Below are 15,887 nucleotides of genomic sequence, written 5' to 3' on the forward strand. Positions count from 1 at the left end.
TAGGGCTCACTTGGTTACACAAGTTAGTTTCAGAATGAGAGACATGAGGGTGAACAACACAAGTTTCTGGCTTTGTTGCTTCAGTATGGAGAGGACTTTTATCAGGATCCTTAGATCTGTTCCAAAGTCAAATTCAAGCCCTTTTCCAGCACTTTCCAGGTGCCTTTTCAAGCACTTTTCAAAATTTGTCATTTTACGTCTTTACTACACTGTAAATTTGCAGTTTTCAATATTTTGTGATTAATTTTGAACTGCATTATGGGATCTTGATCTTTCTTCTAACAACTTTTAACCTTGAAAGGTTAAAAAAGGTGATTTTCATTAACATTTGTAATAGTTTAAAGTGATATATTGTGTGGGTTGGTGTTGTATATTACATATATTATATATACAAAAGCCTTGTAATAAACTGCCAATACATTTTCTGCCATTTTACAGACGATATATTATTTATTATACATTATATTATTATATAACTATAAATGTCAATTAAAGTCACTTTGTTAAACTGTAAAATTGAATTTTCAAAATCAAAAGTCAGAGCAGAGATAAGGTCCCATAATGCAATGCACAACCGTAAATAAATAGAAAACGCTTGAAAACACGTGAATAACAAAATACAAAACTCTTCAATAACAGATATTTACTACAGTGTAGGGATGCACTATTCTGGAAACATATGTGATGTTAAGTAGTGCTGCGTAATAAATCGAAAAATATATTATTGTATATATAATAGTTTATGCAATGTCCACATTACATGGTGCAATAAATTACAGTAGTTTTATGTGCCAAGCATTTGAGTTCTGCATGCATGGGTTGTTTATCCAAATCTGACCAATGAGATGGGGCCTTACTTTCTTTATCTTTACCTCTCCATTTAGATGAAACCAGAGCTGAAAATAAACACTAATGCTGGGAGACGAGAGAGGAAAACGACAACAGCCAATAACAATCAATCAGCCGAAGTTTTCAGTCATCAGTCGTGTTTTCAAGTCTAAGTGTTTTTTTATTAAATTAACTCAATATATATATATATATATATATTAACTCTTTATTTTTGTATGATCATAGCATTCTTTCTTTTTTTATTGCTGAATGCAAGTTAGTTATATTTTAATAACTATCATTATCGTAACACTAAACAACATCACATATTTTTTCCCAATGGCGCGACGCAAGCGGTGAAGGAAACCGAAACCATGCGCTCGCACTTTTTTCCACATGCATTCCACATACTCCGTTTGGGTTTCGCCGAATAACAACACACGGAAATGAGTGCCATGTAGCAGCAGTGAGGAGATTGTAAATAAAGGATGTAAGGATGTCACCAGAGTGGCTTTTTGGTTTCTTTTCTTGTGCATCCCAGCCACTAGCACAACATCTGAAAGAGTTTTTAGCATAGGGGTAATGTAGTCACTTAACTTCACAATTTGTAATGTTGCAGTGTGTATTTGAGTAATGATGGTCAGTTCCTTTACTTGAAAGCTCAGATTTGATTATCATCCTCTGTTTTGTTAATAGAGTTTGGGGTTTACTGTATCATTCTTATTGACACCTTAAAGTTCGCTTTAAGTTCGTTTACACTATCATTGCACACACTTTGTAACATTAATTATTAAGTTTGAGTCTCTTTACCACTTATGTTTATTTTATTATAAGACATAAGAGACGAGATATATTTGGGTTTTTTATTTGTTTGTATTTGACTATTAAAAATTATTTGCCCTAATAATGTTGGTAAATTAAAATAAAATGATTAAATAAATCAATAAAAAAATAAAACATTCCTAAATAGAAAAAATTCAATAATCATCGATACCAAATTATATTAAATATTATATTGTGAGAATTTTTTTCCAATGTCGCCCAGACCTAATCACGCATGTCTGTGTATAATGCATATACTATTATAAAAATAAATAAATAAAATTAATTAATTAATTAAAAAAAAAAAAAAAAATCAATCTATTATACACCCCAAATTTGGTAAATTACACTTTTTGCAAACGTTGAAAAGCTTCAATTAATGTTTGGATGGAAACCCGTCTTCAGTCTGGTCATTTGTTTGCAAACATCATGCTTCATTCTTATAGTTTGTCAATAAAACAAAATACCAGTTCACTGACAAACTGTTTTGTTTGTGAAGCGTAAGATGTGTTCACAAGCGAGATGCTTCAATCATCCATGAGCAAGTTCACATCAGAGAAAAGCTTGAATTTCACTCTAGACGACTGGATGTAGATGAAAGACTTCAGCTTTTCAAGCTTACGGCCAAAGAGCTGAAGGCAGAAAGATCAGTGGACTGAAACCGCAGCCAGAATCATAAACCAGAGGCGCATAGAAACGACAAGATTTACACTCAATACAGTTAACATGATTTCAGAAGCATGCTGCGTATGCACAGCTCTCTTCACATTCGACGCTACACAAAACCACTAAGCGATTTGGCATAGTTTGGGCACATCATACACTGTGAATCGCTGCTAAGTGCTCTATGCAGGCACGCATGAGTTGCTTCTTTCAAATACACTCAGTCGCAATAGAAACTCACTTTAGTGAAATCAGTTGAAGTCTCTGCATTCTGACAGAGCTATTTTTAAATGTGGTGTCTCAGCACATCTATTTCTGGCTGGAGTGAAAATGTAATGATATTTAGCTCGAGGGATAGTGCCGCGATTCATTCTCTGTGCTTTTAAAATGCTCTGCAACATCCACCGCCATGTAGGGAACGGATTTCATAGTCTGCTGAAACTAAAAGATTTGATGGAAAGAGCAAAGCGGTAAACCATAAGGTAACACTTTACAATAAATTGTATTGGTTAAAGTTAGTTAATGTATTTACTAAAAGGATCAGATATTGAACAATGCATTTATTACAGTGTTTGTTCATGTTACTTAACATTAGTTGATAGAAATCAAGTTGGTAATTGTTAGTTAACTCACAGTGCCTTAACTAATGTTAACAAGCATGAATTTGGAGCTTAATAATGCATTAGTAAATGTTGAACCATGCTTAATAAATGCTGTACAAGTAATGTTCATGCTTAGTTTATGCTGGTGAATTAACTAGCAATTAGTTAAAAAATTAACTAGCATTAACTAATGACACCTTATGTGACCAATCATAATGAGTAAAAATGCAACAACAGATTAGGAAATGTCTGATTTGAGTGTCCACTTGAATTGATTAAAAATGATGAAATGATATAGGCATCTACACTCTAAAAAATACTGGGTTATTTTAACTCAATTCTGGGTCTATTTTCTAATTGAATTAATAGGACCAGATTTAACCCAATGTTTGGGTTGGTCCGTATTTTACCGTATTTTTTACTTTAAATGACCCTAAATTTCTTAGTGTGTAAACACAGCTTGTGGCATGATGAAATTTGGTCCACATTTCTCCGAATATTTCGTTTTTTAGAAGAAACAAGTGTGTATCAATAGTTGACAACACAATTGTGAGCTACATTAGAAAGATATTGAGGTAATTAAATCAAATTTTCTGATATTTTTTCTTAGATATCTTATTCGTTTGTTTGTTTGATTAGAAACAATTAGATTAATCATAATTATTTTAACAGTGACAGTCCTATTTTAAGAAGAAAAAAAAAAAAGCTTTTTATTATTTTCCAGGATACACATCTAGTTAATATCTAAAGATTAGCACATGCAGGGATTATAAAATCATCTTAATTTTTACTGAAACAACAGAACAAAAGCAATTAAAGACAGCTGATTTCTTGAAGGTATATCAAGACACAGTTTATATTGCAACACAAGAACACACTGCATTGTCAGCGGTGTGTGAAGCTGTGATATTTCACACATTACAATCATCCAAGGTCAAAAAGTGCTTACATTTTTTCCACAACACACTGCAGCATCAGCTCTTTCAGAGTGTCTAAAATGGTTGGTTCAAGGATCCGGTCTCTCTAAATCCCGCCTTTCTAAGGGTTTACTCTGCTTTGATTAGACAAGTGTTCCAATATGTTTATATGTGTGATATGTGATCCATGATGGCGTGTAATTTCTGTCTCTACACAGATTGTGGGTTAACATTTATTGTTTCTCTTTACAGTATATCAAATTTGGTGGAATTCCCATACCACCCCATTCAGGCACTTTGCATGCGTTTTGTAACTTACAACTTGTAAAATTATGATGGGATGTACGAAATAATAAGGTGGTTAAAACATAAGCGCGCACATTACCTCAGCCTGAAGAAGCAGAGTTTGGTTTAATTTTCAACAATAGTCAGATACTGGTACTTGATTATGTCCCAACCAGTAACGCTACAAGATTCCAGGAAGGCAGTCTGCACCAAAATCGATGCGACAAACATTTAAATACCAACCACTGTCCCTCAACAAGATGGCAAAGGCTTTTCATCTAATTAATACATATTAAACCTCTTTAACATTATTAATAGGCTACTGAGTAACTGATGATGTTGGTTTGACTGAATCACAGTTCTGACTTTCATTTTCTAACAGTCTGCTAGTTATTTTTAAGATCTGAGGGGAACTCCTGCTGCTTTCAGCATGGCAATAAATGTCACATAAAATGGTTTTAAACTCACACTGGTACCATTTAACACTGAAAGCACATAATCAGAGGTGATCATTGTCATAGCAGTTTATGCTGTTGTTCAGCCGTGGCATTACGGTAATACAAAGCAAATTTACAGGTCTCCTTTGTTTCAGTTTTCAGGTCTCTTCCAAATTCAGTTTGGGTCTGAATTTTTGGATCCGTGAAGACCTGTACAGTGTGCAGCCTGCGTCAGGTGACGTTTGTAATGTGTATTCAGCAAAAGTCTGTATGAACTAGTCTATGTATGTTGTACCAATCGCTGATGAATTAAGATGTGTATATTTGTGAATTTGCACTGCAAAACACATGAAATGGCACAAATACTGCTGAGAAGTTGAGGAAAGACACATAAAATCCAAAAATAATTTACTAATTATTTACTAATAATTTACTAATTTAAAAAATTTACTACAGTCACCAACTGACTGTACGTTACTACAGTCAGCAAGTGCAAAATTACACATATATAATATATAAATACCTTAAGAGGCACTTTAAATGAAATATTCATGCCATGGGCTGCTATTTATTTGTAGTAAAGTTTATCTTTGTTTATTTGTAGCATTTTATCTTTTTTCTGCCAAAGATAAGCATGATTTATTCATCAAACCACTATTTTGAACTTAAGCCATTATTCTCAATCGGTTTTCCCCATTAACAACTTCATTGTATTACCAAACACAATGCTAATGCATTTCCTGCTCATGACCGTTAAACATTCATTCAAAAATGGCATTCTTGCAGCCTTACATGCAGAAGTTTTGGGTCAGCGTCCAACCCACAAACACAAAATAATCCCCTGATCCACAAGAGAGAGAGAGAGAATACATGTCCAAGCTTCACAGAAAAGCAGGTCACCTGACACAGAACAGAGAGAGAGAGAGAGAGAGAGAGAGAGAGAGAGAGAGAGAGAGAGAGAGAGAGAGAGAGAGAGAAATCTGGCCTGTATCACTGACCTTGATCCTTTCAATCTCACGTATCAAATTCATCATTATACGGGACAACCGAGCACACACACTTGAGCCAAACACTGTTTAACACACTTCGCTAGACCAACTATCACAAATTATCATATTAAAATTTAATTGGTTATTTTGGGATTAGCCAAATTAACATTGCTTTCTTGCTGGCCAATTAAAAGAAAGAAGCTTTAAAATCTGTTGCTAAAATCTTTCCTCACAGCAAGAAGGTCGCTGGTTCGAGTCCCAGCTGGACCAGTTGGCATTTCTGTGTGGAGTTTGTATGTTCTCCCCATGTTTGCGTGGGTTTCCTTCGGGTGCTCCGGTTCCACCACAGTCCAAAGACATGCGCTCTAGGTGAATTGAATAAACGAAATTGGCCGCAGCGTAAGAGTGCTTGTATGAGAATATATATAAAAAAAAAAAAAAACGAAAATTTGCAATGGCAGTTTTTCCAACATCGTACAGTCCTCTCATATCATTTATAGTTCAGATAAATTTTGCTTAAGCGAATATGTAAAGCTTATGTAATTTTTGTCAAACACCAGTGGTTTTGGTTTTGGGGCGGAGCTATCTGTGCTGAACTGAGCAATAGAACAAAAGTGTTTGGGAAACTTTGACAGAGAGACATTTCAATCTGTATCCTTGGCCAAGCTCTGTTTTCGCCCACAGTCGCTGTGAAGGACAGCATTCTCACATTCCTTTACAAGATTAAACAAACGGGTGAAGGCTGCTGGAGAGAGAATCACCATGCCAACTCCCAAACTCACACTGTAGCTAAAGGACTTACCATGAAAACACTTTTACTGATGAACAAACAGCAGCTAAATAAGAACTGTTCTGGATACATCTTCCTCTTTTACTCACTGCAAGCTTTTAAGAAGCTTCCCGAGATAAAAATGAGATAGTTAATTGACAAACAAAACAATTAATATGCATTTTTTAACATTTTACTAAAATTGTGATACAAATTTAACATATGTTTAAAATATTTTTACAGCAGTTATTAACATATACTGTATACAAGCCAAATGGGAAAAAAGAAATTCAGGGAAATGGGAGGGGGGGACTACATTAAAAAGGGAAAAAATTATAAATAAATGGAGCTTTTTCCGTTAGGCTTGAGTATCTGCTTTTTTGTTAAAGTACACAATAAATGGGTTGCATGTTACATACAAATTCTTAAGTTATTTTAAGGGAAAGTCTAATCAATATGCATTTGTTATATATATATATACACACATATATACATACATTTACACATCTTTTTATATATATACATATTTTTTTTTGTTTTCAAAACAGTTCAGAACAAAATAAAACAAACAAAAAACATTTTAAAGGAACATGGAAACAAAAAAAGCCATACAAAAAAAATGACAAGTATCAAAGTTCACTAAATACAATCTTATTTACATTCGTATTTCTGGTTGATAAAATTTCGCTATATAAAAATTTAAGTGTTGCATATCAAAGATCAACAGGCTCCAGATATATATAAATAAAAGCACCACAATAAAATTAAAACATTACATTTCTTCTCAACCATTTACCCCAGTATGCAGACATTTTACAGGCTTGTTGTCTCAAGGAAAGTGTCAATACTTCCATATCATACAGCTCTTTTACAATATCATGCCATTCACCTACAGATGGAGGATCTTCCTTAAACCATTTCTTAGTAATGGCCTTTTTGCTAGTTGTTAGTAGTGCATTTAGAATATATGCATTATTTTTTGGTATTTTTGAAGAGTAAACTCCCAGGTACATAGCTTTAAAATTACATTCCAGATTTAATCTCTTTATTGTATTTATCTCTTTAATCAAATCTTGCCAGTATGTGTGTTTAATATTACAATTCCAAAATATGTGAAAATGATCAACCAATACATTTCCACATGCTCTCCAGCATTCACCATTTTTTTGAAATTGCATTTTGATATGAAAATTCTTATTTTTCTTGTGGAGGGGGTGGAGGGAGTAGACATAACAGTGGTCTTCAAGTACATCATGCAATTTTAATCAATCTGTTTTGTGTAAAAAAACTAATTTAAAGGTAACTATTTAATGCACATTCTAAACGAAAAATATTGTGTGATAAAATTCTAAATAAATTATTTAATTAGGTTGAATTCCATAGGACATTTCAAACAGAATACTAATATTATCATAAGTAGGGCTGAGCGGAAAATCGAAATCGACATTCACAACTTATAAACGTTCAAAAATTTCCAGGTCAATTTTTTCAATAACTTTCCCTACCGCGTGTGAAGTCACATGACCCCACTCAGCTGGTTTATACTTCTACATTGAGCACACGCTTATGGTCCAGCGCCTCTAAAATATATATATATATATTTTTTTTTTTTAAAGATTTATTTTTGGCCATTTTGCCTTTATTAGATAGGACAGTATTTAGACAAGAAGCGAAGTTGGAGAGAGAGAGAGGGGGGTAGGGTAGGGAAATGTCATCGAGCCAGGATTCGAACTCGCGACGCCCTGATGTGCTACTGCACCATATGTCGACGCGCTAACCACTAGGCTATTGCGCCGACTCTAAAATATATTTAACTACACATCACAACAACGCATAGCGCAAGCTCTGTGATTGGTCGGATTGGTAGAGGTGATGAATGTGACTGTTGTAGCAAGTGTTTAACAAGTGTTAAGTCCTGTTGAGTAGCTCCATATGGAAACTTCTGTTTTATGTTTACCTTATGACTGAAGTTGCTGCACGTCCGCTGGCATTTATGCAAAAAATAATTAAATAAATAAAATAATCATTCATTAATTATAAACAAGTTAAAATGTTCAATTAATTGAGATTTTGGAAAAAAATTTAGGCCAAATCGACCAGCCCTAATTATAGTTATTATTCATTCGAAATAATAAGCAATATTATAATTGATTTATTTGTCAAAACAGGTTACAAATTTCTAAAAGAATACATCAAATTTTGGATTCAAAAACAATTAAAAATAATAAAAAACGTTTTTAGAAGACAAAATTTGATCATTATTTCTAAATATTTCTATGTACTTATTTGTAGAATTTGACCTCATAAAACACTACTAAACCTGACAATTTTCAGCCACGAGTAAAATGACAAGGAGGAAGATATTGAGAGAACAGAAAATAAACAAGCAAAGCAACTGTTTACATTAAACCTCGATCAAAATCACCAGCTTCCATTACTATAATGATCAAAGGAAGTGAGTTTATTTTCCTAAAAACAGATTTGATCTAAAGCAGACACTAGTTGCCTAGCATCCGGCCAGCTACCCTGAATGACCCGGGAAAAAAAGTCAGTGCCCAGGCTTCAGTGTGCCAAACCACATTACCCTAACAAGTCTACATCTAAAGCATAATTTGAGTTGTAATGTAGGGCGGGAGACTTGAGCAAGGCACAAACAAAAATCCTCCATTTAGGCTAGACGGGAAATCGTGTTGTGGTGCTGCCTTTGATCTCATGAAGAGAGATTAAACCAACAGGATTACGGAGACTTGACCAGTGAAACCACCGGCCCAAAGTCCAAGGCCATGAGAAGGAGACGTTTGACCAAACCACGCAAGCTACAGCAATCCCTTCACCCAGAGTCTGTTTTGAACAAATACAAGTGCTCTTTTAATAATCTATTACTGTACAAACAAGTCTTACAACTACAGTCAAAAATTAACACAGCAAATATGCATAAAAATTGCCTCAGGTGAGGGAACAATGGACTTGGCCAGTTGGCAAGTAATCTTGCAATGTTTAAAATGACAATAATGTATTAAAAGTCGTGTGAAATCAAAAAAGTTTTTTTAGATGTTAGTTTTAAGATGGTGTGCTCCAAATCAGTGACGAAATTCACAACTAGAAGACATAAACTTGCATCCAAAGCTTGCAGTTTGTCACTTCCGGCTAAATGGATCTACAATTTTTTTGCTGATGTCACCTCATACTCAGTTTCGCATCAAATCTTCTGACCAATCAAATGCTCTTTAGTATCTGACATGCCCCGCCCCCTTCAAGATGCTTCTCGTTTACTTTTTATTTGATGCACTTGAGCTCAACCAATCTCACTGGCGAGCTGCGACTAAAAACAAAACATTATAGGCTGTTTTTTAAAAAGGGGAGGAGCTACTCTATGTCCCACCCTCGCTTCATGTTTCAGTTGAAATTATGTCAAGGGTTATGAATAAAATGCGCATTTCAAAGCACCCAACCTCATAATAACCTGTTGTGTTTTATTAATGTCTACCCCAACCCTAAACCCAACCTCATAATAACCTGTTGTGTTTTATTAATGTCTACCCCAACCGTAAACCCAACCTCACAGTAACCTGACGTGTTTTATCAATGTCTACTCCACCTACACCACCTAAACCCAGCCCACCTGCGGCATAAGTCCCTCCCACTTGGAGGTTACCCAACCTATTTGCGGTGTAATACCACCCACTTAGAGGTCTCCTACTTGGCAAAATCTGGTAGCTCGAAGTCCTGGGGCTATTGTTTTTTTCAGTCAGGCTACCAAACTCTATCTACCAGATATTGCGAGCCCTGCACATCAACACAAAAAAACACTGTATTGTGCATGGCAGGCCAGTAGTTGGTGCTGTCACTTTAGAAATAAACAAATGCATGATTCTCAAGTACGTTTATCCATATTTACTGAACACAATACGTGTACACGACATTACTGTTTTCACAAAAACTGTTTATATGAAGATAACATTAGAGTTTTTTTAAACTATACTTTGTTTGAGAAGATTTTCGTATTCCTGCCAGTGAGGTGGAATGTTTTATTTCTACTTTTTTAGAGAAATCGCGATCTTAAATTCAATTGAATGAATCATGCTGCTCTAATGACCAGTTTTCAAAACATTTAAGCCATTGGCTGGTAGTGCGAAACTGAAATTGTCAGGTACAGAGAAATCAATATTGCTCAGGCCAATTAATCTGCCAATATTTGGCCATTTTTATATTCATTTCATTTGCCAGTAACTGTGCTGATCAGCTATTTAGCACAAATAGTCATTCTACCAAGCGACAGTTCCAAAATCAATATTATTAGAATAAAACTATTAGAACTGAATAAATAAAAATCACTAATCTAGTATGTATGTGTGGGTGTGTTAGAGATACCATATAGGTACATAATTAACATATTAGTTAAAGGGCAGCTATTTTACAAAATGTTAGATAAGCCTTTGATGTCTCTGAATGTGTCTGGAAAAGTTAAGCTCAAAATACCCATCAGATAATTTATTATAGCCTCCAGAATCTGCCCATTTTGGTGTCAGAATACATTGTAGCTGTTTTTGTAGCCTGTGGCTTTAAATCCGAATGAGCTGCTTCTTCCGCCCCGCCCACCGTTTCCATGTGCGTGTCTGCTTCTCATCATGCGTGACGTCAGATAAACAGCAGTTAGTGACAGAGACAGAAGCTGAAATACAGCTCATTAGTCGAAAATACCAAGTTCATTTGATGTATTAGTACTGGAGTTTATTCAAGCCTTTCTGAAATGATGAGTCTCACAAAAATGCCTTTTGCAGCACGTGCGCACATGCGCACACACACATTATATATATATATATATATATATATATATATATATATATATATATATATATGCATGTTTACTGACACCATGTGGCTGTGGTGATTATGGCGGTTAAGAATTACAGTAATTTTACTCTATTACAAACAGGATGTTTTAAAACCTTTTTAAACTTATAAAAACCACAGAGTTGTAATAACAAATGTTTTAATCCCAGTTTATTTGCAAAAAATGTTCTGTGGACATGCGTATACATGTTATTATAGAAACATGGTGCCTGTCAGTCAACTCAGTGGGCGGGGAAAACCGCACTCCGACATCACCTTGCGGTGGGCATCATAATCACTGGGATTTGGGTCCCATTTTAACATCAGTAAATTTTTTAAAAGGTGCCCTATAAATGAAAAATGCTATTTTACTTATACTTGAGCAATCTTAAATTCATTAGACTATCATTCATCATCTAACCACAAATGAATATTATTAACTAAATATGACAGATTGTTGACTCGCAATAGGTCTATTTACTTATTGATGCTTCATTTGTAAAGGGATCAACAACAAAAAATTAAATGATTTAAGCCAATTTATTCAGTTGAGACACAATGGCTTTAAATGACGAAGAGGTACAATTTGGGGTTTTACTAGGGCTGGGCGATTTGGCTTAAAATAAAAATCTTGATTAATTAAACATTTTAACTCTATTTCGATTAATGAACAATTATTTTATTTATTTTAATTTTTTGCCCTCATAGTTCACTGATAAATTTTGTACAGTAAATATGCTCACATATTACAAGTGAGAGATTTCTGAATGAAGGGTGCATTACTTGATTTTAAAATAATTGAAGGAAACACAATCTACTATTTATGATTATTTATTGAACATCAATGTTGAACAACTGAAATTAAAACACACATTGCCTAAACTCAACAGTCACGCTGCAATAAAATAATTTATTGTCAGTTTTTTCATATTAAAATAGAAAATAAGCAGTATATTTTCAAAATAAAATAACTTGTATATCCTGTAAAAATATTTTAAACAGTGCATCTCTTAAATCTTATGTAAACAAATATTTTCATGTAAATAATAATTTTATTGTAATAGAAAATATGCTGCCTCAAGGCATCTCCGGCGCAGCTTCTAACCATCGTTAATGTAGTGCAAATGTGCAACGTGTAGTTACATTTTTTTGAGAGGTGCATGGGTATGCGACCATACATGTGCGTTCAGAAGTATAAATCAGCCTTAACAGAGTGGGGTCACATGACTCCACACGCAGTTGGGAAAGTAATTGAAAAAATTGACCTGGAAAAATTTGATCGATTATAGGTTCTGAATGTCCATTTTGATTACTTCTTGATTAATTGCCCAGCCATAGGTTTTACTAACATAAAAATATCTACATGGTGTTCTGGCGATTACGTAATTTTCATTTTGTAATGAACTCACCCTTTAACACACATAGATAGACATACACAATTACTGCTAATGACTTTTGTGGGCTGATTAAAACAAACAAACAAACAAACAAAAAACAAATAAATCCTGCTTATTCTGCCATCTACATTTTACTAGATATCAACATTAATGAACAACCAATTATAAAATACGTCATAATAGAACTCATGATGAGCATTTTGAAAACAACTGCAGTAAGTAAATCATGCTCTGTGGGCTGATCCGGTCAAACAGGTTAATGGTACTCGGCTTAACCAAACATCACTGACAACCATGGCCATGACTGATGACGAGGAAGAAGGGCAGGTGAGTGACATTCCTGAGATGGTTACACCTGTTGTGGGCGGGGCTTCAACAGGTGTCAATGAAAGACCTCGCCTAACAGAAACTGTACCAAAGATATTTACATTTCCTGAACTAAAGTTTCCATGGCCTTTAAATGAAAGATGACAAAGTTCAAATAAAACAAAACAATACACACGCATGTTTTCAAACAGCTGAGGAGTTTGATGTTTATCCCAGGCATCAGCTGTCTGTTTACAATGGGACACTTCCAAACCATCACTTTTAAACATCTGTGAATGTCACATTTAAGCGTTAGAGAGTTAGAATATCCGCGAATTTTTACATAACGCATTTTAAAACAGATTAAGGAGATTTTACATAAGCGTTGACGTATTTCCAGATAACCTGCGTTATTCTTCGTTGCACTTGTTTGTCAGCTTTTTGTTTAAAAAAATGAAATGACAGTTACAATTGGCATTACAACATCCAAGCCCTTCTGAATAGTAAAAAACAAACATTTTAAAACCAGCATACTTTGGAAAGCACTTCAGCTTAGCACCAACCAAACCGCATATTTTAGCCGCTACCACTAAATCAAACGCGACACATCTAAAAACAAACCGCCGAACATAGCAAATACAGTATTGACAGTGTAAATAGAAAGCTTACATATAAAACTAAATTGTTAGATGTTGAATTAAAGCTGTAAAACTACCGCACATATCGACTAGCGTTAGCTTGTTAGCATAAGTTGAGGAATCACCGTTAGCTGCGGCTAAACGCGCACGCACATTTATGACCTCGGGCATCGATAGCACACATTTTAAGCTCTGCTTTAATTACATCTCACAATGTTACATATAACAACTGCTGACATTGCGTCTGAGATGTGAATAAATGAGGACAAACCTTATTAGAGGCAGCCCGGGCAGACATTTTGTTCCTTTAGCTGCTCGCGCAGAGGCAAGTTGAGGCTAAATGTTGTCGCCTCCAAGAAATCCAACAAAACACAGGGATGTCGGGGCTTGGTTGACCGAGCGAATGTAAAATCCGCGTCTTTCTTCGCCTCTGTCAGGCTAAAGTGTGTCGTGGTCTCTTATAAAGATGAACAGCAACATGTCAGATGAGCGTAAAGTTCGCCATGTACCGCCAGTGATCTCCTCTTATTGCTGATGAAGCGGATACATTTCGCCAAATCTCTGAATGCGACGCGTCGGATTCGGCTGTATTGAAAGCAGTCCTGATGCTTAATATCCGATCAGAGGTGTGTTGGTCCACCTGCGGGGAGGCAGAGGGCGGGATGTCGTGTTCAGACTCTCTGCAATGGCAGGAGGAGGATGAGGAGACTCTGCTCTCTCTCCCTCAGCAGTGTCATGTCTGTCTGCCTGGACATTTCCATTGCATCTCTCCAGGGGTGGGAACACGAGAGAAAGAGGGGCAGCAGCAGCTCCAGCATCCCTATCTGGGATGTTCCACTTTTGCCTTGTTGTTATTAAAAGGCATTGAGGTGAAGTGCTTTTGTAAAGTGGGTGTTGTGAATGAATTATTAGACTACAGCGATTTATGCAGAGCCGGCAGAAACGAGCAGACCCAGAAACTGGGAGGAAACCTTTGTTTGACCGTTCAGGTGTAATTATTATATGTTTAAAGATACAGGTAAACATCTTTACTGGAGTGATAGATAGATAGATAGATAGATAGATAGATAGATAGATAGATAGATAGATAGATAGATAGATAGATAGATAGATAGATAGATAGATAGATAGATAGATAGATAGATAGATAGATGGATGGATGGATGGATGGATGGACGGATGGATGGACGGATGTATAGATATAAAGATGATAGATGGATGGTAGGATGTACTTGATAGATAGATAGATAGATAGATAGATAGATAGATAGATAGATAGATAGATAGATAGATAGATAGATAGATAGATGGATGGTAGGGTGTACTTGATAGATAGATAGATAGATAGATAGATAGATAGATAGATAGATAGATAGATAGATAGATAGATAGATAGATAGATAGATAGATAGATAGATAGATAGATAGATAGATAGATAGATATAAAGATGATAGATGGGTGGTAGGATGTACTAGATAGATAGATAGATAGATAGATAGATAGATAGATAGATAGATAGATAGATAGATAGATAGATAGATAGATAGATAGATAGAGATAGATAGTCAATTAAATAGAGATAGATAGTCAATTAAATAGAGATAGATGGATGGATGGATGGATGGATGGATGGATATGTAGATATATAGATGATAGATGGATGGTAGGATGCAATAGATAGATAGATAGATAGATAGATAGATAGATAGATAGATAGATAGATAGATAGATAGATAGATGGATGGATGGATGGATGGATGGATGGATGGATGGATGGATGGATGGATGGATGGATGGATATATATATAGATATAAAGATGATAGATGGATGGTAGGGTGTACTGGATGGATGGATGGATGGATGGATATATATAGATATAAAAATGATAGATGGATGGATGGATGGATGGATGGATGGATGGATGGATGGATGGATGGATGGATGGATGGATGGATGGATGGATGGATGGATGGATGGATGGATGGATGGATGGATAGATAGATAGATAGATAGATAGATAGATAGATAGATAGATAGATTACAGTAAATGTTCATCAGAACAGTCAATCAGACTGTAAGCACTCGACTGACTGACCGCAACAGGAAAAGCTCACTCGCTGCTGCTTCACACAACAACTTCCTCTGATTCTCTGAGCTCTGGCCAGTGCGCGGCTCCACTTCAGCTTTTATTACCCACAACAGAAGCAACAAACCAACCACACACATACACACACACACACACACACACACACCACCTCACACCTTCATCAATGTTATACACAACAGACGGCATTTACTAATCATAAACAGTCAATATACTACACACACACCGTCTCTGCCTGTGCTCCAGGATCTGTGTGTGTGTTCTGCTATTCTTCATAGATTTACCGTCACTCGGA

At 35.4% G+C, this 15,887-nt stretch overlaps 1 protein-coding gene across 10 annotated transcripts in view; it reads right to left on the reverse strand.

Annotated features, from left to right (window-relative positions):
- The window catches only part of tjp1b (tight junction protein 1b), a 182,188-nt gene that overhangs the window by 92,047 nt on the left and 74,254 nt on the right, over positions 1-15,887 (reverse strand). The window contains exon 1 of one of the 10 annotated variants that reach the window (XM_056451647.1): positions 13,758-14,242. The exons of the other annotated variants lie outside the window; for them this stretch is intronic. Within the exon in view, the coding sequence (XP_056307622.1) occupies positions 13,758-13,784 (27 nt within the window). The 5' untranslated portion in view covers positions 13,785-14,242. Of the gene's footprint in view, positions 1-13,757; positions 14,243-15,887 lie in introns of those variants that run through there. 10 annotated transcript variants of the gene reach the window in all.

The sequence above is a fragment of the Danio aesculapii genome, chromosome 25 (genome assembly GCF_903798145.1).
Source record: "Danio aesculapii chromosome 25, fDanAes4.1, whole genome shotgun sequence".
NCBI lineage: Eukaryota > Metazoa > Chordata > Actinopteri > Cypriniformes > Danionidae > Danio > Danio aesculapii.